Source organism: Macadamia integrifolia, chromosome 13, assembly GCF_013358625.1.
Source record: "Macadamia integrifolia cultivar HAES 741 chromosome 13, SCU_Mint_v3, whole genome shotgun sequence".
NCBI classification, from domain to species: Eukaryota; Viridiplantae; Streptophyta; class Magnoliopsida; order Proteales; family Proteaceae; genus Macadamia; species Macadamia integrifolia.
This window is the reverse complement of record NC_056569.1, coordinates 2,046,221-2,073,968: the sequence shown is the minus strand read 5'-3', so window position 1 is coordinate 2,073,968 and position 27,748 is coordinate 2,046,221. Positions and strand designations below refer to the sequence as shown.

The following is a 27,748-nucleotide window of genomic DNA, read 5'->3' as shown; positions in this document are numbered from 1 at the left end:
CTCGTAAATAAGGATAAGGTTAACTAAAGCTGTTCAAAAAGGAACAGATCAACTAGTTAACTCTGGTACTGTTGATATCAGAAAAGGCTAAAAAAAAAAAACTCAAGGACTCAATTTTCACTCACCTTTTCAATCTTGTATTTGATTCTAGCCTCGGCGTTTGGAAATTTCTGCTTCCTACCCTTGACCCCAAGACATCGTGGATCCCTCTTATTTGCTGCTTTCCTCTTTCGCTTCTCTCTCTTTCGCTGCAATTTTAATCGCTTCTTGGTCTTCCACTTCTCCTTCTTCGGGGGCTCAATTTCATGCATTTCAAACTTGGGCTTCCCTTGAGAAATGACTAGATTTACTAAGCCATGGCTCAAATTCCTGAAGACCCAAGAAGTTCTCCAGGGATTGCATGGAATGAAAGCTTCAGCTGGAGAAACAATCATCTGGTACTCATGGAAACCCGACCTGCAAAGAGCATAAAGTTTGGGGTAAAAAGGATAAGAAAGAAAATGGGTATGAATGGCATAACAAATGAATTGGGCAATGGAAAGGATCAATGAATATAAGATATTACCTAAAGGGATGACGCTTCAAAGAGTAAAGACCAAGGAAAGGGGAAAGAAAAGTTCTACGGAAGGAGCCAAAGAAACGGTTTGTCATGTCTCAAGGATAAAGGCCCGGGATCAACTATTCTAGTTAATTATTCAAACTTCTTCACCACTGGGTTGACCATCTGCACCTGAATCCATAGCCTTCAAGCTTTCAGCCATAGCCCGTTCCCTGTTCTGAGCCTGCCTTTCAACACCAACCATCCACAGGCCTAGAGCACTTCCAATCGCACAAGCCCACAGAATCCTCATTGACCATTTATCCCCAATAACTCCTCTACCACCCATTATTTGTTATGAAGAAAGCCTCATCCTTGTCATGCACATCATTTTGTCTTCTTCTCTCCCTAGGTTCATTCTTTTGACGTTGGAATTTCTCTCGAAATCCTTCGTCCACTCCTCAATACCTAGTTAAACAGAAACAGTTTGAGATAGAGAAGAAAAACAGAGCAACAAAATCCATAATCAAAATATGTGGAAAATTGGAGACTTACCTGCATAGTGATGCTCTAGGGTCTCAAACTATAGTTGCTAAATCAGGATTTGGAAAAATTTTAGACGTGGATGTGTTCAGGTGTTTATCAGACTTGAAACTAAATATAACAATGGAACATTGGTCATTAAGTTTAATACAACAACAACCACCACCACCATAACCTTATCCCAACTAAACGGTGTCAGCTACATGGATCCAATATGATCATCAAGGTAAAGAAATACAGGATAAAAGAACTGCAACAAGGAACTAGAAGACGATAAAAGAGATACCAGAGATATGTCTAAGCAGTAAAAAAGAACATAAAAAATTTTAAGTTTAACACATGGAAAAAAAGTCTATTAATCGAAGTAGGTCTTGGCCCAGTTCAAACGTGGGTCGCCCTGTTGGAGTTTATGTAATAGGGGGTACTTTAGTAACTATCTTTGTATTAAGTTGTCCTAAGCTGTATTATCTTTTTTCCCTTTTACCTCCCTAGGGAGGATTATGTAATTTACCTAACTGATTAGTTTGAGCATAATATATGTGGGAAGAGCAAGAATGCTAACTCGCGTTTTGCCCTCATCTCTTTTCTCCTTCTTCTTCTTTCCTCTCTTCTCGCTTTTTTCCTCATCTCTAACCCTAATCATTCTTATTCAAGGCTTCTCTGATGTCTTCTTCCTCTCAATCCTCCATATCTCCATATTCGACACCTCGGATAACACCTTGATGGAGGGCCTGCTATGGGTAGGGAGGAATCTCTGAGGTGGACTTAGAGTTGCAAGGTAGGGAGAGGAGATTCGCACAAGAGGGGAGGAGAATCACACACAGCTCGAATGCTCTCAAACATTAACTCAATTCATCATTCTTCAAATTTGTCCCTAACTGATCAGTTACATGCATTTAAATAGTAAAAGAAAACCAACATTAAAAGGAAACCTACTTTAATTTGGAAACTCAAATTAATTGGAAACTAAATCCTGGTAGCTATTTCCTACCTAAGTTACCAAAAATTAAAAGATTGCATGAAAATAAAATTCCTAAAATATCCTACTAGCCAAGGACTCAATATGGGTCCGGTTCATCTCTCGCTAGATACCCAGATGGATATGGATCGCTCCATGGGTGTGTTATCTACATTGATTCTCCGATATTGAGAAAAACTCGTCCACGAGTTTTGTAAAACGGGAGAATCAACACCAATCAATTAGTATCCATCCTTGCATATATGAAATCACCATCAAAACAATAATCGAATGCTATGAAATCCACGACACGAAGTGTATAGGTGAAGTAGTGATTCGAAAAAATAAAATTGATCGGTTTACTGAAGAGTTCAACCAATTTAAATTTTTCCACAAGTTGATCTTCAACTTCCAACAGTGCCATCTCATCTTCTACCACTGGTGATCCATCTTCTCGTCCGTCTACCTATTGCTCAATGGCTGAGATCACATAGTTAAAGGTAAAGTGTGCTTGGGTTTTGATGTTCGTGCAATGTCATTGAATCTAATCAAGCTTCTCTTGCATCAATTGCATTTGTTGACGGATATCCAATAAAAGATCTAAATCCATCGGTCAGTTTTGCTTCTCTATTTTTTTTTTCTAGGGTGGCAGAATTATAAATATTGAAAGTTCACTTTACACCTCAAAGGATATTAGTGTGGGTGCAGGGGTATACTTGGAAGTGAAGTGTAAAAAGGATAACTAGGGATAAGTGGAGAATCAAAAGGGCAATACTAGAAATTCAAAAAAAGAATTAGGAAAAATAAAGGATCGTGGGTTGAGGAGACTTATCGACAGAGGAGTCCTCCTTGGAGACGGAACCAAAGGAACTTGATGGAGAAGATGGTGGCAGCTCAACGACCAGCGGTGGATAGGAATCGGTCACGCAGGCTTCGAACCAGGTATGTTCTTTTATTATGCTGCTGCCCTCTTCTTGTCTTATCTCTTCTTATTCTTCTACTCGTCTTCTCTTCTTCTGTTTCTTCTTCTTCTTCTTCTTTTCTTTTCTATCTTCTGTGCTGTTTTGTTTTTCTTTTCTTTTTTCACTCGGCAGAACCCTTGGGAAGGGGAGGATCGATTGCGCTGCTTTTTTTTTCTCTGCTTGCTCTCGCTGCTGCTTCTCATTGACTTCTTCTTCTTTTTTCTGGTCTTCTGTTCTGTTTTTCTCTTCTCTTCTGTGCTTTTTTTTTCTGGCTGTCGGAAACAGGAAAGAGGAGGGGGTGGTTTTTTTTTTTTTGTTGGGAATCGAAGGGAGGGAAAAAGGGAGGGATTAGGGCTGTTCTCAGTTTCGGTAGAGAAGAAACAGAGAATGGGGAAGGGAATAGGGAGAGAAAGGGAGTTAATGCAGGAGTGGGTAACAAGAAACTAACTCCCACAATGATAACCCCAACAAAAAAAAAAAATAACAAGGGGAATAAGAGAAGAGAGAATCCCAAACAATACCCAAAAATAAAACCTGAAACAGTAGAAAATCCCAACCCAGAACTGTCCCAAAAGAGAGGAGAGAGAAACCTACGATTGGGAGAGAGAGAGAGGGGCGGCTGGCTGTGTGTAGCTCCAATGGAGCTGTACTTCTGGTCAAATGGAGGTCCCTTGAAGGCAACAATAACCTATAAAGTTTAGAAGATTCCGACGGCTGGAGTTGAAGATATGAAGATTCTTGATTTCAGCCCTAGGAGAGAGAAAACTGAGAAAACCCTTCAAGAACAGCAGCTGAATGAACAGCTGCAAAAAGAGAGTCCATTGATCCTTTGGAACCCTGGAACAACTCCCAACAGTACTTCCTTAATCAGACTTCAAAATGAGGAATAAGAGAGAGTTCGCAGGTCTCAAAATTCCAGATTCTAGGCTGGTCGATTCTGTTCTTCTGGAAATTCTGGGCAGGTCTGATATGATCTCAATAGCAACAATAAACAAGAAATAGGGTTGATCAAATGCAAGAATAAAAGAGAAGAAACAAAGATAAAGTGGGAGGCGAGCGGCTGTCTTGACCCGGGCTTCTCACCCACAGCTATCTCGGCTGTTCTAATAGTTGACTGCAATATTCTCTCTATTCAAATCTGAGAAATAAATGTACATAAGCTCCTCTATTTAAAGAGGGCAGAATTACAACCATAATAGGTCTAGGAGCTAATAAGAGTTGGTTTCTAACTAGGACTAACCACTCCTATTGCAACTAGGACTAGAAATAGACTAAGACTAGGACTAGGGCTGATAGGCCTTAATAGGACTTACAATCAATGGCCCAAAATAACATAAAAATATTTAAGAGAATACTTAAGTGACCTAAATCGATGGGCCCATTGGGCCCATACTTTATTAAGTAAAATGGGCCTCACTTAGAGGTCAATTGTAGACCCTTTGGGCTGGGCTTCTTCCTGCAATAGCCCTGCCCATAATAGGGATCTACATCAGCTCTCCCCTTTTTAGAATCATTCATCTCCGATGAATGGATGGATGACATGTAATGCTGATAGAGATCTGTATCAAGTCATTGGAAATCATCTGCATGGATCCAAGTGCAATCTTGTTGTGGCCGTCCTTTCCATTTGACGAGGAATAAGTAGTAACCCTTGCCCCCACGAACTACAGTGAACTTGTTTTCAAGGACATCTTCAATAACATCATCGTTAGGGGATACAAATTGGGGAAGCTTTAGAGTATGTTCTGTGTCTCCTTCATCAGAATGGTGTCCTACGTACAGTGTCAAATCAGCCACATTGAAGACATTGGTGATCTTCAGGGTAGGAGGTAATTCAAGCATGTAAGGATTAGTGCCAATCCACTTCGAAACCTTGTAAGGATCCATGTTCCAAGGATGGAGTTTATGCATTGTACCAGGCGAGAACCTCGCAGGTGGAATTCGAACCATCACGATATCACCAAGTTGGAATTCCACGCATCGTCGACGACGATTAGCAGTTGCTTGATAGCCATCATTGCTAATGGCTATGCGTCAACGAACAGCAACATGTACCTCTATGATATGCCTAAGGAACTCATCCACTTTAACACTAACACGGGCATGAGGTGGCAAAGGTACCATGTCAACCAGTCATTATGGCTACAGTCCAAGAACAATCTCAAATGCCATACGACCAGTGGTGCGATTGACTGAGCTATTACAAGAAAACTCAGCAATGTCTAGAATAGATGGCCAAGATTTCTCATAATCACGGACTAGGCGACGGAGTAAATTGCCAAGGCTTCTATTCACCACTTCTGTCTATCCGTCTATTTGAGGATGGAATTCCGTGGAGAACTTGAGTTTAGTGTTTGTTTTCAGCCATAGGGTTTTCCAGAAATAGCTCATGAACTTGACATCCCTATCTGAAACAATCGACTATGGCAAACCATGCATACACACTATCTCTTTGAAGAAGTGCTTGGCTAAGTGACTTGTATCAAGAGTTTTCCTGCAAGGGATAAAGTGTGCCATTTTGGAGAAACGATCCACTACCACAAATATAGAATCGTACCTTTCCTATGTAGGTGGTAAGCCTAGGACAAAGTCCATACTTATGTCTAGCCAAGATGCAAGTGGAATGGGTAGCGGTGTGTACAAACCCGCATTCTTCTTTTCTCCTTTAGCAAGTTGACAAGGGCGGCATCTTTGTATAACATGTTGAACATCCTTTTGTAGTTAAGGCCAATAATACAGGTCCATCATCATAAAGTAGGTCTTGTCCTTGCCAAAATGTCCACCCATTCCCCCTCCATGTAGCTCTTGAATCAAGTGATGTCTTAGAGAGGTGTTTGGAATGCAAAGACATGTGCCCTTGAAGAGGTACCCATATGTATGGAGGATATATCATCTCTACCTCCTTCTTGCAACTTCTTGAATAATTCTGAAAAATCAGCATCATTGGCATACTCATCTTTGATGTGTTCCACTCCTACACTTTGTACGGTGAAGGTATTCATCATTAGCACCTTCCAGCTAAATGCATCAGCCACTTGATTCTCTTTTCCAGCCTTGTACTTGAGGGTAAATACATATCCTTGCAAATATGAGATCCACTTAGCGTGCCGATCGCTAATGGTCTTTTGGGAATGCAAATATTTGAGTGCTTCATGATCCAAATAGAGTATGAACTCTTTGCCAATTAAGTAATGTCTTCAATGCTTGAAAATTTGAACAACGGCATAAAGTTCTAAGTCATAAGTAGAGTACCTTCTTTTTGCATCATTCAACTTTTCACTGTTGAAGGCAACCGGATGGTCTTCTTACATAAGCACTCCTCCTATCCCAACATGGGATGCATCAGTAGCCACTTCAAACAGGAGATCAAAATTCGGTAGTCTAAGCACTGGTGCTTCTATCATCTTTTGTTTGATCATATTGAATGCTTTAGTGGCTACTGGAGTCCATTGAAAAAGAACTTTTCCCCTTTTTGTGCACTCTGTGATTGGGGCTACAATAGAGCTGAAATTTCGTATGAACCATCGATAGAATGAAGCAAGACCGTGGAAACTATGAACTTCTGTCAAAGTCTTTGGAATAGGCCAATCTACCACACTCTTCACCTTCTCCAGATCAGCTTCTATACCCTGTGAAGACACAATAAAGCCAAGGAATATAACCTTGGGCAACTGAAAGAACACTTTTTCAGACTGATATAGAGCTTCTCTTCTTGTAGTACCCTCATGACACGTCTGAGATGCTCAAGGTGCTCATTTTGTGCCCTACTATAGATCAATATGTCATCGAGATATACTACCAGGAACTTGCCAATGAAGGGGTGCAGTACATGTGTCATCACCCTCATAGAAATGCTAGGTGCATTGGTGAGTCCAAAAGACATGGCTTTCCACTCATAAAGTCCTTCTTTGGTCTTGAAAGCTGTTTTCCATTCATCTCCTGGACGAATTCGAATTTGATGGTAGCCAATACGTAGATCAATCTTTGAGAATATAGAGGCCCCTGTCAACATATCAAGCATATCATCCAAACGAGAAATAGGAAATCTGTACTTTACTGTGATTTTATTGAGAGCACGGCTGTCAATGCACATACACCATGATCCATCTTTCTTTGGTGTCAATAGGGCTAGTACTGCACATAGATTCATGCTTTCAACCAAAAACCCTTTCTTCAACAAATCATCCACTTGTCTCTTGAGCTCGGCATGCTCTGTGGGACTGAGACAGTAAGTGGGCACATTAGGGAGTACTAACCCAAGCACAAGGTCAATGGCATGCTGAATATCCCTTATGGGTGGTAGTTCATCAGACAATTCATCTGGCACCAAATCTGAAAAATCAGCAAGTAACTGTTTGATTTGTGGGTGATGTTTTACCTCTTTCATTGGTTCAACAACTTTAGCAACAAGAGCTAGGATTAGTCCGGTTTCTTCACTAGTGGTTAAAACTCTATGGGGTAGCACATATAGCTTGTTGTCCAAAATGTTCCTGCTGAAATTTCCTTTGAATGGTTGCTTCTTTTGCTCAGTGGTTGTTTTGGAAGAGGCCTTTGCAACATTCTTTAAGACATATTGTCTTCTTATTTGGGCAGCCCTTAATTTGTCTTTTACTTGAGGTATGTTGAGTGGATTTGGAATGAACGGCTTGCCTTTCTGATTGAAGATGCATTGGTTCTTAGCACCTCCCACTAGCACATTGTTGTCATATAACCAAGGTCTTCCAAGTAGCACATCGGTGAGGACCATGGGAATGGCATCACACCATACACTTTCTTCATAATCTGAAACTTTCAATGCTACAGAACAAGATTGAGTTATAGGCATGGTGTTGTTGTCTAGAAGAGATACCTTGTATGGTTGTGGATGGAATCCAGTCTTAAACTTTCCGTCAATAACGAAGGCCTGTGATACAACATTCACACAACTCCCGCTATCCACAATCACTTGAGCTTTGTGAGGTCCACTAGACATTAAAATGTAGAAGATATTGTTCCTCCTCCAGTCTTCACCCTTAGTTTTAGGATTCTTGCAACCACATTGACATAAGCATAAGGATCATCATCTTCTGGTGCAAACTCATCTTCCAATTCATCCTCCTCTCATTCAACTGCAACATTAATAGTCCAATCGTCATCCTGAGGTTCATGTATTTGCAAATCCGGGTTGGACTCAATGGCACTGATGACGGAGTTGGATCGTCCACGCTTAGGGCAGAATTTTGCCATATGTCCAGTTCTTCCACAGTTGAAACACGTCACAGATCCATTCTCCCTTCCCCTATTGGAGCCTTCCCCTTATCCTGCGTATCTTGTGGAGCTCGGGTAGGGAATCCAGTTGGTTTGGTTGGTACATATGGCTTTTCGTTATCAATTGGCTAGTTAAACCTTCTGGAGGTTGATTTGATTAGATCCTCTACTTTTAGTGATTTGTCAAAACAAGTATTTCAAGCGGGTATCTCGATCACACCAAGCTTCTCACGAATATCATGCCTCAACCCTAGTTTGAAGCAGGATATGAGCAGTTCATCTTCTTTATGGGCACCTGTTGGTGAAAACAGTTCATTAAAATGATCAATATAATATCCTACAATCATAGTACCTTGCCTGAGAGTATTCAACATGTCGTAGAATCGACGTCGATAGGTTGGTGGTAGGAACCTGTCGTTAAGGATAAATTTCAAGTCTTCCCAATTGTGAGGCATCTAACGACTGCGGATTAGCCTATCTTTATTCTTCCACCAGTCCTTAGCTCCACCAGTTAGCTTAGTGACAACTAATTAGACTTTCCTTTCTTCAGGCATATGGTACCACCGGAAGTAATCATCAAAGGAAGTTACCCAATCCTGGTAGTAGAGGGGATTGTGCCACCTATTGTACTCTTTCAGTTCCAACTTCACCTTGTATGTATCATCATGTTGATGTTGATAATTATCATAGTCATCATATTCCTCAACACGGACTGGTATATTCCTTCGAGGTTGCATAGTGACCCTTATAGGTACGTTGTAAGTATTTTGAACAGTAGGTTGAACATTAGTTTGGACAACAGTTGGTTGAGTATTAGAGTAAGCAACAGTACTCTCTCTTAGTTCAGCTATCTGTTGATCACATCCGTCTAATCTTGTGGCCAAAGTTTGGACGACTTTCCACACATCTTTAAGAGTGATTTGGGGTTCTTCTTCTTCAACCATAGCTCTGACACCACTTAATGTAAGATTGGGTAACAAGAAACTAACTCCCGCAAAGATAACCCCAAGTACACAAGTAACCTTCCCTCAATGATCTTAACAATAGCTGATAGAAAACCAAAGGGAATAACAAGGAAACAACCAGCAAACAATACCCAAAAGTATAACCTGAAACAGTAGCAGAACCCAACCCAGAACTGTCCCAAAAGATAGGAGAGAGAAACCTACGATTGGGAGAGAGAGAGAGGGGCGGCTGGCTGTGTGTAGCTCCAATGGAGCTGTACTTCTGGTCAAATGGAGGTCCCTTGAAGGCAACAATAACCTATAAAGTTTAGAAGATTCCGACGGCTGGAGTTGAAGATATGAAGATTCTTGATTTCAGCCCTAGGAGAGAGAAAACTGAGAAAACCCTTCAAGAACAGCAGCTGAATGAACAGCTGCAAAAAGAGAGTCCATTGATCCTTTGGAACCCTGGAACAACTCCCAACAGTACTTCCTCAATCAGACTTCAAAATGAGGAATAAGAGAGAGTTCGCAGGTCTCAAAATTCCAGATTCTAGGCTGGTTGATTATGTTCTTCTGGAAATTCTGGGCAGGTCTGATATGATCTCAATAGCAACAATAAACAAGAAATAGGGTTGATCGAATGCAAGAATAAAAGAGAAGAAACAAAGATAAAGTGGGAGAGGAGCGGCTGTCTCAGCCTGGGCTTCTCACCCACAGCTATCTCGGCTGTCCTAATAGTTGACTGCAATATTCTCTTTATTTAAATCTGAGAAATAAGTGTACATAAGCTCCTCTATTTAAAGAGGGCAGATTTACAACCATAATAGGTCTAGGAGCTAATAGGAGTTAGTTTATAACTAGGACTAACCACTCCTATTGCAACTAGGACTAGGGCTGATAGGCATAGGACTTACAATCAATGGCCCAAAATAAAATACAAATATTTAAGAGAATACTTAAGTTACCTAAACCGATGGGCCCATTGGGCCCATACTTTATTACCTAAAATGGGCCTCACTTAGAGGTCGATTGTAGACCCTTTGGGCTGGGCTTCATGCGATAGCACTGCCCATAATAGGGATCTACATCAGGAGTTGCACGGGAGGTGGAAGGGCTACTGTGGGAGGTGAAGGAAGTTGCGTTTCAGTAGAGCAAGGGATCCTTCAGCTCTGATACCACTTGATGGAGGGCCCGGTAGGGGTAGGGAAGAATCTCTAAGGTGGACTCAGAGTTGCAGGGGAGGGAGAGGAGATTCGCACAAGAGGGAGGAGAATCACACACAGCCCGAAAGCTCTCAAACGTTAACTCAATTCATCATTCTTCAAATATGTCCCTAACTGAACGGTTACATGCATTTAAATAGTAAAAGAAAACCAATATTAAAAAGAAACCTACTCTAATTTGGAAACTCAAATTAATTGAAAACTAAATCCTATCACACCTACTTCCTTTTCTCAGCCATTTATGCCTCCAATAGTGCTTCTGAAAGAGAGACCCTTCGAGATGATCTTCGCCATATTGCAAATCAAGTGGGCTCTCTCCCTTAGGGAACGGTGGGGACTTTAAATGTGATCCGTTTCAGCCATGAAAAACAAGGTGGGGGCCTCCCTAGACATGGTTCATGTGGATGCTTACAATGATTGCATTGATGATATTGCTATCAATGATCTCAGATGGTCTAGGCTCAAGTTCTCCTCAAACAATAAAAGAAGTGGAGATGCCAGTATTGCTTGCAAGCTTGATCAGTTGTTGGTCAATGAATCTTGGCTCACTGCCTTCCCCTCTTCCCATGCCTCTTTTGAAGCTCCAGGTATCTCTGATCACAGCCCCATCTCTTTGTTTATCCAACCTTACATTTCATTTAGCCCCAAACCATTCAAATATTTTGACATGTGGTCCTCACCCTAATTTCCTTCAATTGTTAAAGAAGCTTGGACCAAGCATGTTTAGGCTTTCTCTACCCCAATCATTGCTTTTTCCAGGATACTCATTTCAATTCCAAAGAGGGGACAGAACTAATCCATCCGCTCCTCTCTGCTTGGCTGCTTTCGCGCCTAGTTCTGGCTGGGTGCTTTGGTCGTACAATTGTTGTTCGTTTTATTAGAAGAACCCGCCTAGATGCAGAGTTGAACCCAATTCAAAAGACAAAAGAGGAATCAAAGAAGAAAGCAAATGCAAAAGCAAATTACATCGTATAGTAAGTAGAAGCGAACAAACTTGAATTGATTAAAAAAACGATCCGTGGTTGCCAACAATGAAAGGAATAGGAATGAGCAGGTTATGTAATACCTCATGAGAATCCCCATCTTTCTGTCTCATGAATTGAGCCCAAAGGGAATGACCCTGTAAATATGTCCATGTCATGAGTGCTCTTAAAGCTTGGAACACGAATTCATTTGGTAATATCTCCTCTCAGGTTTTGGATTGCAGAGATAACCTTGTTAGTATTCAGGTGAGGCTTCAATCGGATCCTCTCTATTCCTCTTTGGTTGATGAGGAAAAAGCTGCCTCTGCTAGTCTTGCCTCTCTCCTTGGTCAAATAGAAAGTTTCCTTAGGCAAAAGTCTAGGATTAAATGGTTGGAGCTTGATAATTCTAATTTTGCTTATTTCCACCGGACCTTGAAGGCAAAAGATCTAATGTTAACTCCATTCCCACACTTGTTGATTTGAATAGAAGTTCTGTTCACAGATTTGATGATGTTAAAAGAGTGGCTGAAAATTACTTCAATGAGCTTTTCAATATGGATCCTAGCCAAGGATTAAAGTATCAGTATCGGTCGCCATATTGGCCAGCGAAAATTAAAATACGTATCGGAGGGTATCATATCGTATTGGAGATACGCTAAGATACGCTAAAGATACATAAATGGATAGGAAACACTTTTTTATACACTATTGCATAAAACAAATAGTTAAAAAAAAAAAAAAACTATATATAACATGTATTATGCACATGGTTCAAGAACTCGATCGAAACCTATGAAATTTCGTAGGTTTCGACAGTATCCCCAAGGGTCGAAACGATATGTCCTGTGACTTTTAAAAGTCACAGATTTCGACCATGTTTCGACATGTTTCGACGAAATTTCCTTTTCATGTTTCGACCGAAAGATGGGAAATTTTGACCGGACCAACTGGTTCGACTTGAACCAGGTCCTAATGTCCTATGTAAGCTGGTTTGAAAAGAAACCAAGCCTTCTTTAACAAAATTCGACCCTCTTCTTAGTTTTTTCTCCTAGGAGTGGGAAATTTGGGGAAACAGTGGAGATTTCCATTTTTTGCCTAACAAAGTTGAATCTACAGGTGGTTCTTGCTTCATCTACATAAGAAAGACAACTTGGACCAAAAAGGTAAGCCCCAACTTCCCCAAAAATCATTTTTTTTATAGAATACACTTGTAAATAGAGTAGAATTATGTAAATTTTTTATATGTTACTTAAGAGGACCCGATCTATGCATTCACGGTGGTTGAATTTTTTTTTTGCATGTTAATGCTTCTTTTCTGTTTTTGAAAATGCATTTACCTATAACATATTTCAGTCAACAACTCAGCGTAATGATTACTGGACCTTTGGTTCACCACACAAGTATGACTGTGTTTTTTTTATGAACCTAATGATGTGAATGTGTTAGAAATGTCTAAAATAAGATGTACACAAAAAATCAGGAAAAAAATGTTAGGGGGTCGAAACCTAAGTTTGCACCAAACCGGGAAAAATTCCCTGGTTTCGACTGAAATTTCGGTCTTCCCAAGGGTCAAAACCCAATACCTTGAACCTTGATTATGCATAAACACTAAATCGAGAGTATGGCACCAAGAATCCAAGGTTTGTAGTTGTCCCATAAATGTAAAATCCTTGTTTCCAATCTTGATTTCCACTTTAGTTAGAGAGAAAAAATGGTTGGCAGCAACTTTAGAACAAAAACCCCTCAAAAATCATGTTTTTTCCTGAAAAATAACCCATCTTAGCCATTATATAACCGTAGCACAATGTATCGGTGCATATCATAACGTATCGATATGTATCGGTTAATACCCGTTCAGTAGGGGCCTTCCTAGAGGCGGCTTATCCAGGCTAAAATCTCCCTCCTGCCTAAAACACTACTTCGTTCAATCGGTATTGTCGAATATCCCTGGCCTGAACAGTGAACGTAGTTCACAATGGATGTTGGGGCTCCGATAAATACCAATACGTACCGATATATACCGAAACGTACATTTCACCTCGATTGTTAATTTTCATAGAGTATCGGTGCGTATTGGTGTGTATCAGTGTGTATCGGTATGTATCATAGGATACATATCGATACAAAAGGATTTAAAAATTTTTCATGTACCGTATCGGTAGGCTGATACAGATACGTATCGGCCAATACAGTACGATACGCACCGATATTTTAAACCATGATCCTAGAACAACTAATCCCACCCCTAATGATCTGATCAACAAAGTTATCCCCACCAACTATTTGGATATCTTGTAAGTCATTCCTTCTGATAGTGAAATTGAGAAATCTGTTCTCCCTCACAAATCCAATAGAGCCCCAAGCCTGGAGCCCGGATGGATTCAGCATGGGTTTTTCTCTTCCTCCTAGGATATCATAAACGAAGAACTCATTAAAGCCATAAAGAGTTTTTTCTTCAACCCTATTCAGATTATAGGGATTAGTCATACCTTTCTTTGCCTCATTTCGAAGAAAGAGGGTGCTGCTACTATGTCTGACTTCAAGCCTATCACTTTATGCAACCTGTTGTACAAGTTCAGCGCTAAACTGCTGGCCAACAGATTGAAGCTTCTTATTGGGTCCCTTGTTAGTGACAACCAGCCGACCTTTATCCTGGGTAAAAGCATCAGTGACAAGATTCTCTTATGCAATGAGATTGTGAGGGGAAATGATCGAAATTTCCACCCCCACCCCAATGCTCTCCTGAAGATTGATCTCCACAAAGCTTTCGATTTTTTAAGATGGGACTTTGCTGCTTCAGTGATGTCTAAAATGGGGTTCCCCCCAGTGTTCATTAACGGGATCACTCAGTGCATCTCCTCCCCTTGTTTTCCGGTCTTGATCAATGGGATTCCAGCTGGGTATTTCTCCTCTTCAATTGGGATCTATCAAGGTTGCCCTTTATCCCTCTATATTATTTCTCTGGCCTTAGAATCTTTGTCTCGGAGTATTCAGATTCATACAGATCAGCAGCTCATCTCACTCATTACTAAATGTAAGGCTCTCAGGCTTTCTCACCTTGCTTTTGCGAATGATTGATGATATTCTCCAAAGCCAGCATTGCTTCCCTGGAGTCTAATTTGTATTGTTTGTAGCACTTTAAAGCCATGTCAGGGCTTTGTATCAATCCGGGCAAATCCCTTATCTTCTTCGTAAGGGTCTCTAACTCTGTCAAAATAGTTGTCCTTGACAAGTCTGGGTTCTCCCTTGGCCATCTCCCAATAAAATATTTGGGGCTGCATTTGATTGCTAGAAGGCTCTCTACTCATCATTGTACCCCATGCTTAAGAATATTACAAAACGACTTCAGTTTTGGAAAGGCAAGCTTCTTTCTTATGCAGGTGGGTTGGAGCTCATAAGATCAGTTCTAAAAGCCTCTTATATTTATTGTTCTGGTACCTATGGGCTTCCCTCTTCAAGCATCTCTAAGCTTGAATCCCTTATGGCTAGGTTTCTTTGGAAAAGGCTCTAACTCCACCAAATTTCTTTGTCCTTTGAGCTGGGCAGTTGTATGCCTCCCAAAATCTGATGGTGGTCTTGGTCTAAGACGTATCAAGGATGTTATAACTTTTGGTATTACTAAGCTGATTTGGAAGCTTCTCACCAAAAAGAAAAGTATCTGGGTTGACTGGGTGTACTCAGGGCTCCTCTGCTCAGACCCCCCCTGGATAGCCACATCTCCATCGAATGCTTCTTGTGTTTGGCACAAGATTTTGTCTCTTAGATCAAAGGCTATCAGGGCCATCTCTACCCATATTGTTGATGGCACTTCCCCCTTTCTTTGGCTTGACCATTGGCATCCTATGGGAATCCTTCATGCTATAAGTGCCAGAGCAATTTACATTTCGGGGCTTTCTACGCACTCCACGGTTGCGGATATCATATGCTAGGGTTCTTGGTCTCCTCCATCCACGTATTATCCCCAGCTCACAGCTGTTTTATTCAGCACACTATGATAGTTCGGAAGCCTTGGCATTTGCAAAGGACCCTAAGTTCCATGGGAGAAACAAGCATATAGACATCAATATCACTACATTCGAGACATGGTTACGCAAAGGGAAGTCGTCTTGAAGCATATCTCCACGAGCAGCATGATAATTGATTAATTGACTAAGTCCATTGCTCATTATGTTTTCTTTACTCATGTTAGGAATTTGGGCCTTCATCGTGGATGACTTGCATTTTGAGATGGGACACCCTTTTTTTCTTTTAGATATTGTTCGTATCACTCCTTGATTTATATATATGACATATACTTCTTTTGGGTGATTTTCTTGTGTTAATATTTTATTTTGTAAATCACCAGGTTTGAATCGACCCAATCACCCGTGGCACAAGGATTTGTTAGCTGATGTGGCTTAAAAGTCTATTGTGTGATCTTGGAGGTGTTTTTAAAGATCTTATACGGTTGTCCTGTGATAGCAAGGCAGCCACCAATATTTTTCACAATCCTATCCAGCATGACAAAACAAAGCACATTAAGATTGATAAGCATTTCATCAAAGAGAAGCTCGAACAAGGGACAATTTGCACACCCGTTGTTAGTTTTGAAAATCAATTGGCTGATGTGTTTACCAAGGTTATTCTCTGTAAGGCGTTACATCCTCTTGTCTCCAAGTTGGGCAAGTATAATATATTTGCACCAACTTGAGGAGGTGTGTTGAGATGACAGATGACCATAGTTAGTCTATTATTACCTTAGTTATTTTTATTATTTACCGAGTAACTCTTGTAGATAGGGACACTCAGTCATCAATACCCTATTTTCATTATGTGTTATGGTTGTAAGATTCTTATAAATAAAAAGGTGACCTCTGTCATCACTAACAAGTCGAATCATTTCTCCAAACCTCTAATTCTCAACTTTAGCCTCTAAAAACAAAAGGTCGAACTGGCCTTGCTTGATGCAGATACAGCTACACTTACCTGGTTGGACTAGCATGACTGGCTATGGAAGCCAAGGGCCTAGAAGAACCGGTCCAACTCGGGTTTTTTATCCAACAAGCACTAGTAGTAGTTAGTTTTATATTATGTCTTTTATTTTCTCATGTTTGTTTTTAGGTAGGATACGTAAGAGATAGAGAAGTAAGAGTATGTTTCAATGTTAGAGTCTAAGTAGGAGACTTATTATTTTCCCTTTATATACTTGCATACACTCAACGTTGAAAGAAGGTGAATTTATTTGAATAAAATTTAGTTTGGTTTGTGATTGTGAACTGGTGCATTCCCCTTTTTCCCCTGCTATTGATTTTCCCCCTCTTCCCTAAGGCTACCCCATCAATTTGGTATCAGAGCCGAAGATCCCCATTCCCCTTCTTCCTTCCATCTCTATTCTTCCCTTTCCCATTCATTGTTTCGACTCTAACGAGACTGAGAACCAAAAAAAAAGGGTGTTGTTGGAGCAGTCAACCGAAACCCCAACCCCACCCATCGTGCGACCTCTCTCTTCCCTCCTTTCATCGCTCGCTGCCAAACGACAGCAGCAGAGAACCCAACAAAAAAATTAAAAAAAAAAAGAAGAAAGTTGAGAGGAAAGATCGTACTAGGAAAAAAAAAAGAGAAAAGAGAAGAAGACGCAATGGAAGAAGGAGAGAAGCTGAGAATAGAGAGAGAGAGAGAGAGAGAGAGAGCAATGGAAGGCAAAAGAAAAGAAGAAGAGAAGAAAGACCAAACGAAGATAGCAGCAGCAAAATAAAAAGCATACCTGGTTCGACCGAGTCCTATCCATCGCTGGTCATCGAAGCTTCCGCCTTCCTCTCCTTCAATTTCCTCTGGTTCCGTCTCTAATAAGGAGGACTCCTCTGTCGGTAAACCCCAACCCACGACCTCCTTTTGTTACCTTTTTTTCTTTAAGCTCTTGTGAACTTCCAGTAATACCCCTCCTTTCCTCCATTATCCCCTTTGTTCTAATTTTTTGTCACTTCCAAGTATACCCTTGCACCCACACGTAACATCTCTTTGTGACTTAAATTGAATTTCAGTATTTATAGTTCTACCATCCCTGCAAAAAAAAAAAAAAAAAGAGGGTAAGTTATTTACCCATTCTGTTATTACTCTTTAATCCTCCTTTATTTACTATTTTACCATCATATTTGAGTGTAATCTTGCTTATCTCCACCATGGTAGCCAATAGTAAAGTTGTCCAACAGTTGAACTCCTATAAGGGGGAAACTGATGCAAAATTTGAAGCTCTCACTCCCGATGTCACTTCCCTTTAAACAATGATAGAATCCATGCAAGTTTTTATGAGATCCATGCAAGCTTCTATCGATCATTTGGTGGCAACAGATAAGAGGAAAGAGTCCCATTCAATCTGAGGATTCTTCCAACACCACTCCACAAGATCCATCACTACCACTACCACCACCACCACCACCACCACCACCACCGCCACCACCATATGGAACTGGTAGATATGACGATGGAGCAGAAAGAGCAACAAGATTGGATGTCCTTGATTTCTATGAAGACAATAACCCAGAACTGTACCTTGACTGGATTCACAGCTTAGAGACATTCTTCAGATGGTACGGGTTGAGGCTCGAAAGATCCTATTTGCAGAGGCCAAACTGAAAGGCACGGCCCGAGTCTGGTGGATCAGGCAACAGCAACAGAACCGAACCCGAGGTATTGGTTTAGTCACTACTTGGGCTGAAATGCATAAAGTCATGAACCGGAGATTCTTGCCTTCTGATTACAAGCAACGCATGCATCTCAGGTTTGCACAGTTGAAACATGAGAATTTGACCGTTAAAGAGTATGTTGCTAGATTTTATTATTTGGCCACTCGTTCTGATTTTGAGTGGAATGAAGAAGTATTGGTGGCACAATTCCTCAATGGATTGCACCCTCAACTTAGTGCTGCCCTTGCATCTAGCCGACTACCTACAATGGAAGATGCCGTACAAGCAGCATATCAAGTTGAGGAAAGTCTAAAACCCCAATACAATGGAGGCCATTTACAGATGCTTTTCCTAGAGGTCCTAGTTCTATTCAACCACAGTCATCTCCATAGGAAAAGTCAATTGGCAAGCCACATGCTAGTGCTTCATCTATGGCATCTTCACAACTCAGCCGGCCGTATTCTCCACCTCAACGCGATTCAAACATGTCATATTTATGACCTAATCATCCATACTCCTCACCTCAGCGTGGTTATGACAAGAACTCAGCATTTCCAAAGGAGGCTATTCAATGTTTCCAATACAAGGAGTACGAGTATAGAGCTAACCAATGTCCTAACCGGTTGTTAGCATACATCGACAAGGACAATTTTACACCCAATACACCAGAAGAGCAACCGGAAACAAGAACAGTAAACTTGGAGGTTGAATGTGATCGTGAGCCTAATGAGATTAATGATGGTGACAGTGATGGTGAGCCTCAACCGTTCTTTGTGATTCGTCCTCTTTTGACTACACAGAAGATTCCCAAGGAGGACGATTGGCATCGTAACAATATCTTTCAGACCAGGGTGCGATGCAATAACAGCTTATGTAATATGGTGATTAACCTTGGCAATTGTACCAATGTTGTTGCTGAAGATGTTGTTCGCAAGTTGGGTCTAAAAACTAAGCCTCATCTGAACCCCTACAAGGTTGGGTGGGTGAACAACAATAACCTGAAAATTAATGAAAGGTGTTTGCTCACGTATTCCATTGGTGGACTGATTGATCAGGTTCAGTGTAATATTCTCCCTCTGAAAGTCTATCACATTCTTCTGGGGCGCCCATGGTTGTTCGACAAGAAAGCCAAGCACTGTGGATATGAGAATACATACTCTTTTCAGTATGGTGGCCTGAGATGAGGTTCCTTCCAGCAAAGGATCTTCCCCCTCTCAAACTCAAGAGGAAAAGTGGTATTTTTCTCCTCAAGCGCATGAATTCTGACGACATTCTTGGGCCTCATCCAAAATCGACGGAGTCGAGTTCTTTTCAAAGGAGGAGAGTTGATGCAAATAGAGCTACACTTTCCTAGTTGGACCAGCATGACTGGCTATGGAAGCCAAGGGCCAAAAAGAACCGGTCCAACCCCTGTTTTTGGTCCAACAAGGGCTGCTATTAGTTAGTTTTATATTATGTCTATTATTTTCTCATGTTTGTTTTTGGGTAGGATACGTAAGAGATAGAGAAGTAGGAGTCTGTTTCAGTGTTAGAGTCTAAGTAGGAGTCTTGTTATTTTCCCTCTATATACTTGCATACACTCAGTGTTGAAAGAATGTGAATTTATTTGAATAAAATTTAGTTTGATTTGTGTTTGTGAACTGGTGCGTTCCCCTTTCTCCCCCTGCTATTCTGATTTCCCCCCTCCGAGTGTATGCAAGTATATAAAGGGAAAATAAAAAAACTCCTACTTAGACTCTAACACTAAAACAGACTCCTACTTCTCTATCTCCTACATATCCTACCCAAAAACAAACATGAGAAAATAAAAGACATAATATAAAACTAACTAATAGCAGCCCTTGTTGGACCAAAAACCTGGGTTGGACCGGTTCTTCTTGGCCCTTGGCTTCCACAGCCAGTCATGCTAGTCCAACCAAGTAAGTGCAGTTGTATCTGCATCATTGCTTCAACTAGGAGGCCTTCTAGAAACTCAATATGCATAGGGAAGATGCTGAATAGAGCTGGTGCTGTGGCAACACATCAATGGGTTACTTGCTAGTGCAGTTTGCTGGCTTTGTACGCTCAGATCTCCCTAAAAAACTAAGAGGGTGGCCGTGTTAGTTTCGAATTAATCAGACTCAAATCCCGGCCTACAACATATATTGACTTGTATTTGCTTTTACAAAACTGATAATAACACTCAAAATAAGAATGAGATCTACAATTGCATTTCCAGTTGTCGAAAACATAACTCGGCAAGTAATTAATACCTATTTGATAATGGACTATACCAAGCAACTCAATTCCTCTTCTAGAAAAATTTACCATGAAAAAGCTCAAGCAAAACAAAATAAGCTCATTATTGAAGTAGGTGAAAATTAGCTGACCTACTAATACAATCAGAAGTGAAAGGACAACACCTAATTTCATATCATATTGGTTGGGCTTAACAGCTTATTAATTTAGTGGGTAAGGGAACATATGAACGCTCTTCTAATTAAAGAGTCAATGTCTTGTGGGACCAATCGTAGCCAAGTCAAGTAACTTATTGATCGATTTATGGGATAGTACGAACTTGCTTCTGCTTGCATTCCCTCAGCAAAGGATGATCTTATTTTCTTGGCGCTCTCACGCATTTGACCACTATGACTTTTGACTCCACCACTATATATTATTTGAGAAATACATTTGTTTTTCCAATGAAGCAAGCGAAAAGAGGAAATCATCAAATGAATAAAAAAGATAGGTTTTGTCAATATGTTATACGTTGATTTCAATCAAAACTTACATACAAAGAGCTCTATTGGTTGGATATCTCACATGCAAAAGTCCTTAAGTTCTTGGACTCTTCTGTAGCAGTTACGCTGATTAGGTAATTAGCTTCCTTACCTAGTCATGTGAAGGGATACGAGTCATGTCACTTTCTATTTTCTATCTTAATTACTATCCATCTTACAGTCCCTTTATGAATGAAGTTGAGTTAGTTTTTAACATAGTTGTCAAGGCGTGGCCTAGGCGCCGCCTTGGTCTCCAGGCGGTTTGCCCAGGTCTTAGGCGACTATCGCCTTATTGCACTGCATGTCACCTTATATTTTGGCACTTATTGGCATTACTTAAAATATTATGCATAAATAAGCAAATACCCCTATTTGAATCCAATAAAAATAGTTTAAAAATCAAATTCTAGTAAGATAAAAAGTCGACACCCCAATCCATTAACAAAAATTGGATTTTTGGTTGTAGGAATGTTGGGGTTTTTCTCAATTCTGAAAATTTTATAAACCTTATCATCATAAAACATTGCTAAAATCCAAAAGTCTGGTAAAATAATTTTTTGTTTTGATGCCCATGAAATTATTTTCATTTAGGCGATTTTAACAACATTCACACACTTTAAAATATGCTTGACCAGAACATAACTTTATCATTACAACTCAAATTTAAGTAATCTTAAACTTGTTTGGAAGCTGGTTTTGTGCTATACCTAATACAATAAGTCTCATGTAAAAATAAAATCAGTTGACCAGTCGAACTTATTATAGAACAAGAGCATTTCTCTAAATGTTGATTTTTATGACTTAATGTTGATTTATGATTTGATGTGTGGCTAAATGTTGATTTTTATGACTTGATGTGACTTAATGTTGATTTTCTATGATACAAGGTAAGTAGCATACTAAATAATGTTAAAAAAGAAGAAAAATAAAAAATAACACTTGGTCTCCCTGTTCTCCTTAAGGCGGGCGACTTGTCGCCTAAACTATTAGGCAACCCTCCAACGCCTTGGTTCACCTTGGCTTCATGACAACTACGGGTTTTTAATGAGGATAAAGATGGTTTCTATCTCCACATACCTATTATAATCAGCTAACATTAGATGGGTTTATTTGGACTCTCTTTCAGTTTTTATTTTGGTGCATTGGCTTGCCAATATTCCAGACCAGTAGAAGCTGGATTCATCTCTCAGATCCATTTTCTTGTCTCTTTTGTACGCTCTTTCATTTCTCCCTACATATCTTCCTACTGTTTCTTCCTCTAATTCAATCCTTGCTGCAGGCTATTACTACTGTTGGCTCTCAAATTCCATATCAGCTCTACTCTTCTTAACTCCCAACCAAAGTTTCTATTAGAGAATACCTAAAATATCATGTCATTGAATCCCTTCTTCCAATCCCTTTTATGTGCTAACGTGCTGTGCTTTCCCCAGTTACCATTCAGCATTACTGTTCAAGGGTACCGTTCAAAGTCCCATAATATTGTTTAAGGGTTTTCTTTCCCGTCACCATGCCTAGTGAAGCATAACACTTCACTTACTTGCCACATGGGCATACATGGGTTTGTCCAAGTAAAACATGACTAGGAAAGCATCTCATTGGTACAATTTCAGCTTAGAATGAGTAGAGGGAATAGCTAAAATCACAAAAGATGCCATTTTGTATCTTATATTCATATCCCATCGATGGAATTTTGGTGGTTTTACTAAAACTTTGAATAAGAGTTTGAGCAACTTTCCTTGCCTACTCTGGATTGAAATTTGGCCATTGAGATATATATGGGTCCTCTATCACATGTACTCAATCATGTACTACCAAGTGGCAATAGTGAAGCATGATACTTCACCCAGTATAGTGATGCCTAGAAAGACCCGTGTCTTATTATTTTTCTTTTCCCTATTCTATTCTATTTCTATTAGATATATTAAACATAGCCACCATCTTTCCTAGTAGTACAGCTTTAGAAATCCAAACTGTAGAAACTTCCTCCAACTGATCTCACAGCTACAACCACATATCGTAGTGGGTAGCAGTCTGATTTAGAGTTGTAACTGTTTGCAACCAACAAGTTGGGAACTGTCAAGTATTCCAAGAGAAACAAACCCCACAAAGAATGAAAAGGAGAATGATGCAGATAAGTCATTTAATGGGCTTATTTCCAATAAAATAAGCCCTAGGTTGGGTTATGTATGTGTTGGGCCTTTGATCCCATTGGTTTTCTTTGTAATGGGCCACTTTAATGGGCCTAAAATATGGATAGAAAGTAGGAAAACGATATTTAATTTATTATTTTAGTTAAAGTCCTATTTTGAGTCTATTTTCTTTGTTATTTCAGTTTCCTAGATGGTTTAGGTTTCCCAATTAATTAAGGATTGGGTTAGGCCTTTCTTTTTTAGTGTTTGAGTCAGTTTTGAGTCATCTGTAAAAGTTGGTAAGGGGCTGCTACAACATTGTACACAAATTTGATTGAATGAAAATTTATTTTTTGTTATCTGCAAAATTATTCCCTGAGAAAAGATGATCATCAACTGAGAAAGTTGAGGGTGAGAGACCCAGGCTGAGATAGCCATTCCCCTACACCTATTCTTCCCTTCATTCTCTTACTTCTATTTTGTTCATACAATCTATCCCTGAATCTGATTTTTATTGAATTTACTAAAGATCCTATGGGATGTGATCCAATCTTACATTTGAGAAACTAGTACTTACATAACATTTAATGAACTGAAAAGTCATATTGCATTTCCTACACTACCTCTTTAATACTCAGCCCAAACTCAAAACCTTGACCCATCTAAATGGACTCATAATCACTATCTCTTCTCTTCACCTCAATATATGTATATATAAAAAAACTAGGATTTAGCCAAAAAAACGTATACGGTATGTTAGAAATGGGTCAAAACCACCTTGGCACGGTATACACACATAATTCCCTCAGTTGTGGCATACTTAGGGCATTCAGGTTCTAGTTTCCTACATGATGCATGAGGTAGGCTTAGGTCATGAGGTTTTATCCTTAGAGAGGAAACACTGAAGATACGATCTCATTACAAGAGCATGATTGAACCAATCACAACAATAAGGAGCAGATATAAGTAAACCAAATAAAGCTACATGCAGTATATTTGCAGATACATATACTGTGTTTACAAACAAAGTACTTCCAACCCCAATACACCAGATAAGAATGAGGTTGATTATATGGATAATAAAGTACTCGCAACATGGCACAAGGTTTCTCCAATAATTCGGTCAAAACAGTTACAGCCCTTTTGATGTAGATCGAGCTGTCAAAAGGAGAGTTCAATGTTGGCCCAATTCTGGTTCAGATCTGGTTCAGTTTCAGCCATCGAACCAGCCTTATTTTTCTCCAATTGGATCAGCCAACCTGCTGTTACTGTTCACGTGAACAGTACCTTGGAGTCTAATATTGACAACTGGCTTAGGCAAGATGCTGCCAGCACTTGTTAAGATATTAGATATTAGTTTCCATTTTTATTTCTTTATTTTATCTTAGCAAGCAAGCTTTGTAACTTAGGAAGATCTATTTCCTTTTTTAGTTAGTACTTTGTTTCCCTATTCGGCTAGCTTAGTGCTGAAGTAAGTTAGTCATTTCCCTTTTATATGCGAGGCAAAGTAATTAGAAGTTATTTCTTAAGTCAGTTTAGGAAGTTAGAATTAATCCATTAGTTTCCTTTTTTGTTATGTCTTTGGATACAAGCAATGCAAGGCGCCCATCAATTATAATGAGAAGAAAGATTTGAGTTAAACAAAAAAAAGATGGTTTATGCTGTTGTGTTGTGAGATAAGTTGGGTGAGATGCCCCAGATGAGATGCCTAAACCAGAGGTAATTCCCATTCACTAATTCTTCTTTACCTTTCTCAACCCTCCATGGATTTTCTTTCTTTTCCTTTTGTTTGTTTGCTGTGAGAGAGTGTTTGAGGAATGGAGGGTAGTGCAGGAGGTTAGTCACTGACAAAATGGGCAGCCACCCCGTGCTTGCTCAAAAATTGCCTCTAAAGGGCCTATGAGAAGTTGTTGTGCTATTGATGCTCCGATTTCTGGTGGTGATATCAACGTCAGAGAAGGCAAATTGGAGATATTTGCAGGTGGGGATGAAGTGGTGGTAAGTTTTCTATCGCCTTTATTTGAGCTTATAGGGAGAGCAACCTATTTTGGTGATGCTGGATGTGGACAGATCTACAAGATTGAGAATCATATTATAGAGTGTGACTCCCTCCCCTACCCTCTCGACATTACTGCTACCGAATGATCTCCCACTGCCAAAAAACAACCCCAAAGGCCCCACCACAATCGCCGCCACTACTCCCTCCCCTACCCCTCTCTGCAATCCTCTCTCTTCATCAATCCCCCTCCACCTCAATGGAGTTGCATACTCCATTCCTTTCCTCCATCACACTCCCGCTTTCCAAATCCCCCAAAAGTCCCCCTCTCTCTGACTAGAATCGCCAAAATCCGAATAAAACCCCATGACTATGTGGAGTTGTAGACCAGAACTTCACGACACACACACAAAGAAAGAGAGAGAAAGATCAAGAGATGAGTGGATTTACCTAAGATTAAATCTCCACCACCACCACCACCACCATCGGATTCCACGGTGAGCTCTAGGTCAGATTTGAAGAAGCTGCCTGCAGGCCCCCTTTGTCTCTCATCCCGGATTTTCTTCTGTAGCATTTGGTTGTGTAAATCTATTGGTGCATGTATTGATTCTAGAGATAATTCCATAGAATGAGCTTCTGCGGAATCATAATTCCGACGGATTAATTGTTTGTTTACCCTGAGTCTGTCAGTTGGATTCATCTAGAATCTACCTGAAAAACTGTTTGGTTACCTTGAGTCTGTTAGTTGGATTCAACTAGATTCTACCTGAAAAACTGTTTGGTTGCCCTGCATCTATCAATTGCATTCATCTCTCTCCTCAAATATAATTTTTTTCTTTTCTTTTCTATTTATTTCTTAACAATCAAACTTATTAAAGACTTCAAATCCAAAAATCCAAATATCCATTAAGCCCTTATGTTCTCATCAGCCTATCAATTTAAGAATTAAGTGACCAGATCTTTAAAGGATGAAGTGTCTACCATTAAATCAATTATCTCATTTGTTTGGATATTTATCTAGCCAAGAAATCAATCTCTCTAGATGTAGAATCCATTTTAGAAAAAAGAACCCCATCCATCTCATCAAAAAAGTCAGCAAAACTTTGGGTAGTGAAGGATTTGGATATCCATGCAAAGTATCTGGGAACAAATCTTTCCATCCCTAAGATCAAAGAACCAGGGCATCAAAAATATCATCCTAAAACAACAATCAATAACCTTGCCCCAACAGGCCATCAAAACATCATCCTTCTGAGTAAAAAATTACAAGTCCAATTGGATGGGCAGTATTCAGATCTCAGACACAAGCAAGTAGGGCATACATCCTTCTAAAATCAGTACTCTGTTCCATTCCACTTACATACATAAATATTTTCTTTGATTCCCTAACAAATTTGCAAATAAGTTGAGGGGAATAATGAAGAGAAAGGGGGTATTAAAAACATCACGAAGCAGTTGGGCTGAGTTCTCACTTCAACTGGTGGTTTAGAACTAAAAAAAAAAATAGGTAATTGTCACATTTTTATAATTCAAATCGGTGGAGTTTCTTATTCCAATTGAGTTTGGGGATCATTTTGGGGACCAAGATCGTTCCTCTTAAGAAGACATACTATAACAAAGTTCTAATTAATTATTCTTAAACAAGAAGAATAAGATGAAGTGTTATCCAGTGAGCTAATCTCCCCTCAATATCAAACAAAAGTCAGCAATCCACAATTCAACAAGGGAAAACGAAAATCTTTGTTTACTAATCAACAAAAAAAAAAAAAAAAAAAGAGAAGTCTCATCAAACATTGTGAAGTGAAAACGGAAACCTCATGCCATTGAGCAATTGCAGAAAAATCTACTACCAGAAAAAAAAAAAAAAAAGGAAACAGAAAGGGAAGTGAAAAGCATTGAGAAACCCATGCACATTCCTCATCATATATCTGTTCTCAGAACCATATTTACCGAGTCTCATTGCCAAAAAAACCCCAGAACTATATGAAACCCTAGATTAGTCTAAGTTTTAAAACTTACCAAGGCTCACGGAGCAGATAAGGACAGAGCAAGCGAGAGAGAGAGAGAGAGAGCATACCTGCAGGTTCGAGCAGCTACTGGGGCGTTGGTTGTCTGCTTCGTGCAGCTTGAGTCGATGAAGTCGCTAACCCTTTTCGTGACCTTCAACTGAAGCCCGATAGTTTGGATTCTTGATGGAATCAGGTAATTTATATGGCGGGTGGAATCGCTAGGTATAGTGTTGAATGCTTAACTCACGAATGACTCGCCTTTTAGTACAAATTGTGGAATCATAGTCTCTACCAGAGTTGATAGTGGAGGATGTAGCTCTGAGGGATCATTTCAGTCCGTTTCCATTGGGCGTTAATCAGTCCAGCTCTAAGGTCAAGATCGTAACTAACTGATTAAGTAATCATTCCTCAAAAGCCAAGATCAAGACCAGTTAATAATCCATTTGTTAGTTGATTTTTATCTATATTTTAACTAATTGGCCCTTAATCGGATTTCAAGTAGGTCATCGAATCAATCTGGTATTCTGGTTGAACTGATTTTTTAAAAACAGATCCTTGAATCTAAAATCAAACAGTTCAATAAGGCTCTGTACTGTAACGATTCTGTTTTTTTAACATGATTTTGGGTCCAGCACACTTTTTTGCATTTCTATTTTTTTGGAGTGATTCTGCATCTTAAATGTTGTATGGTAATCGCAGAAAAAAAATGATTTTATAACCTGAAAGAAACAGAAACATGTATGGTTCGTACTTAACAGAATCGTTTCTGTTAGAAACCAATATTTACATAAAGTGCCATCTTCACCATGG

At 39.7% G+C, this 27,748-nt stretch overlaps 1 protein-coding gene across 1 annotated transcript; it reads right to left on the bottom strand.

The window, feature by feature from the left end:
• Positions 1-239: 239 nt before the first annotated feature.
• LOC122058830 lies at positions 240-27,300 on the bottom strand. The gene is made up of 3 exons (XM_042621524.1): positions 27,007-27,300; positions 566-1,006; positions 240-456 (listed from the first exon to the last, which is right to left on the bottom strand). The coding sequence occupies exon 2, from the start codon at positions 885-887 to the stop codon at positions 696-698; it is 192 nt and encodes a 63-aa protein (XP_042477458.1). The 5' UTR covers positions 888-1,006; positions 27,007-27,300; the 3' UTR covers positions 240-456; positions 566-695.
• Between the last annotated feature and the right edge of the window lie 448 nt (positions 27,301-27,748).

Coding starts and splice junctions, on each gene's coding strand:
- LOC122058830 (XM_042621524.1), bottom strand. CDS start 887: ATGGGTGGTAGAGGAGTTATTGGGGATAAATGGTCAATGAGGATTCTG.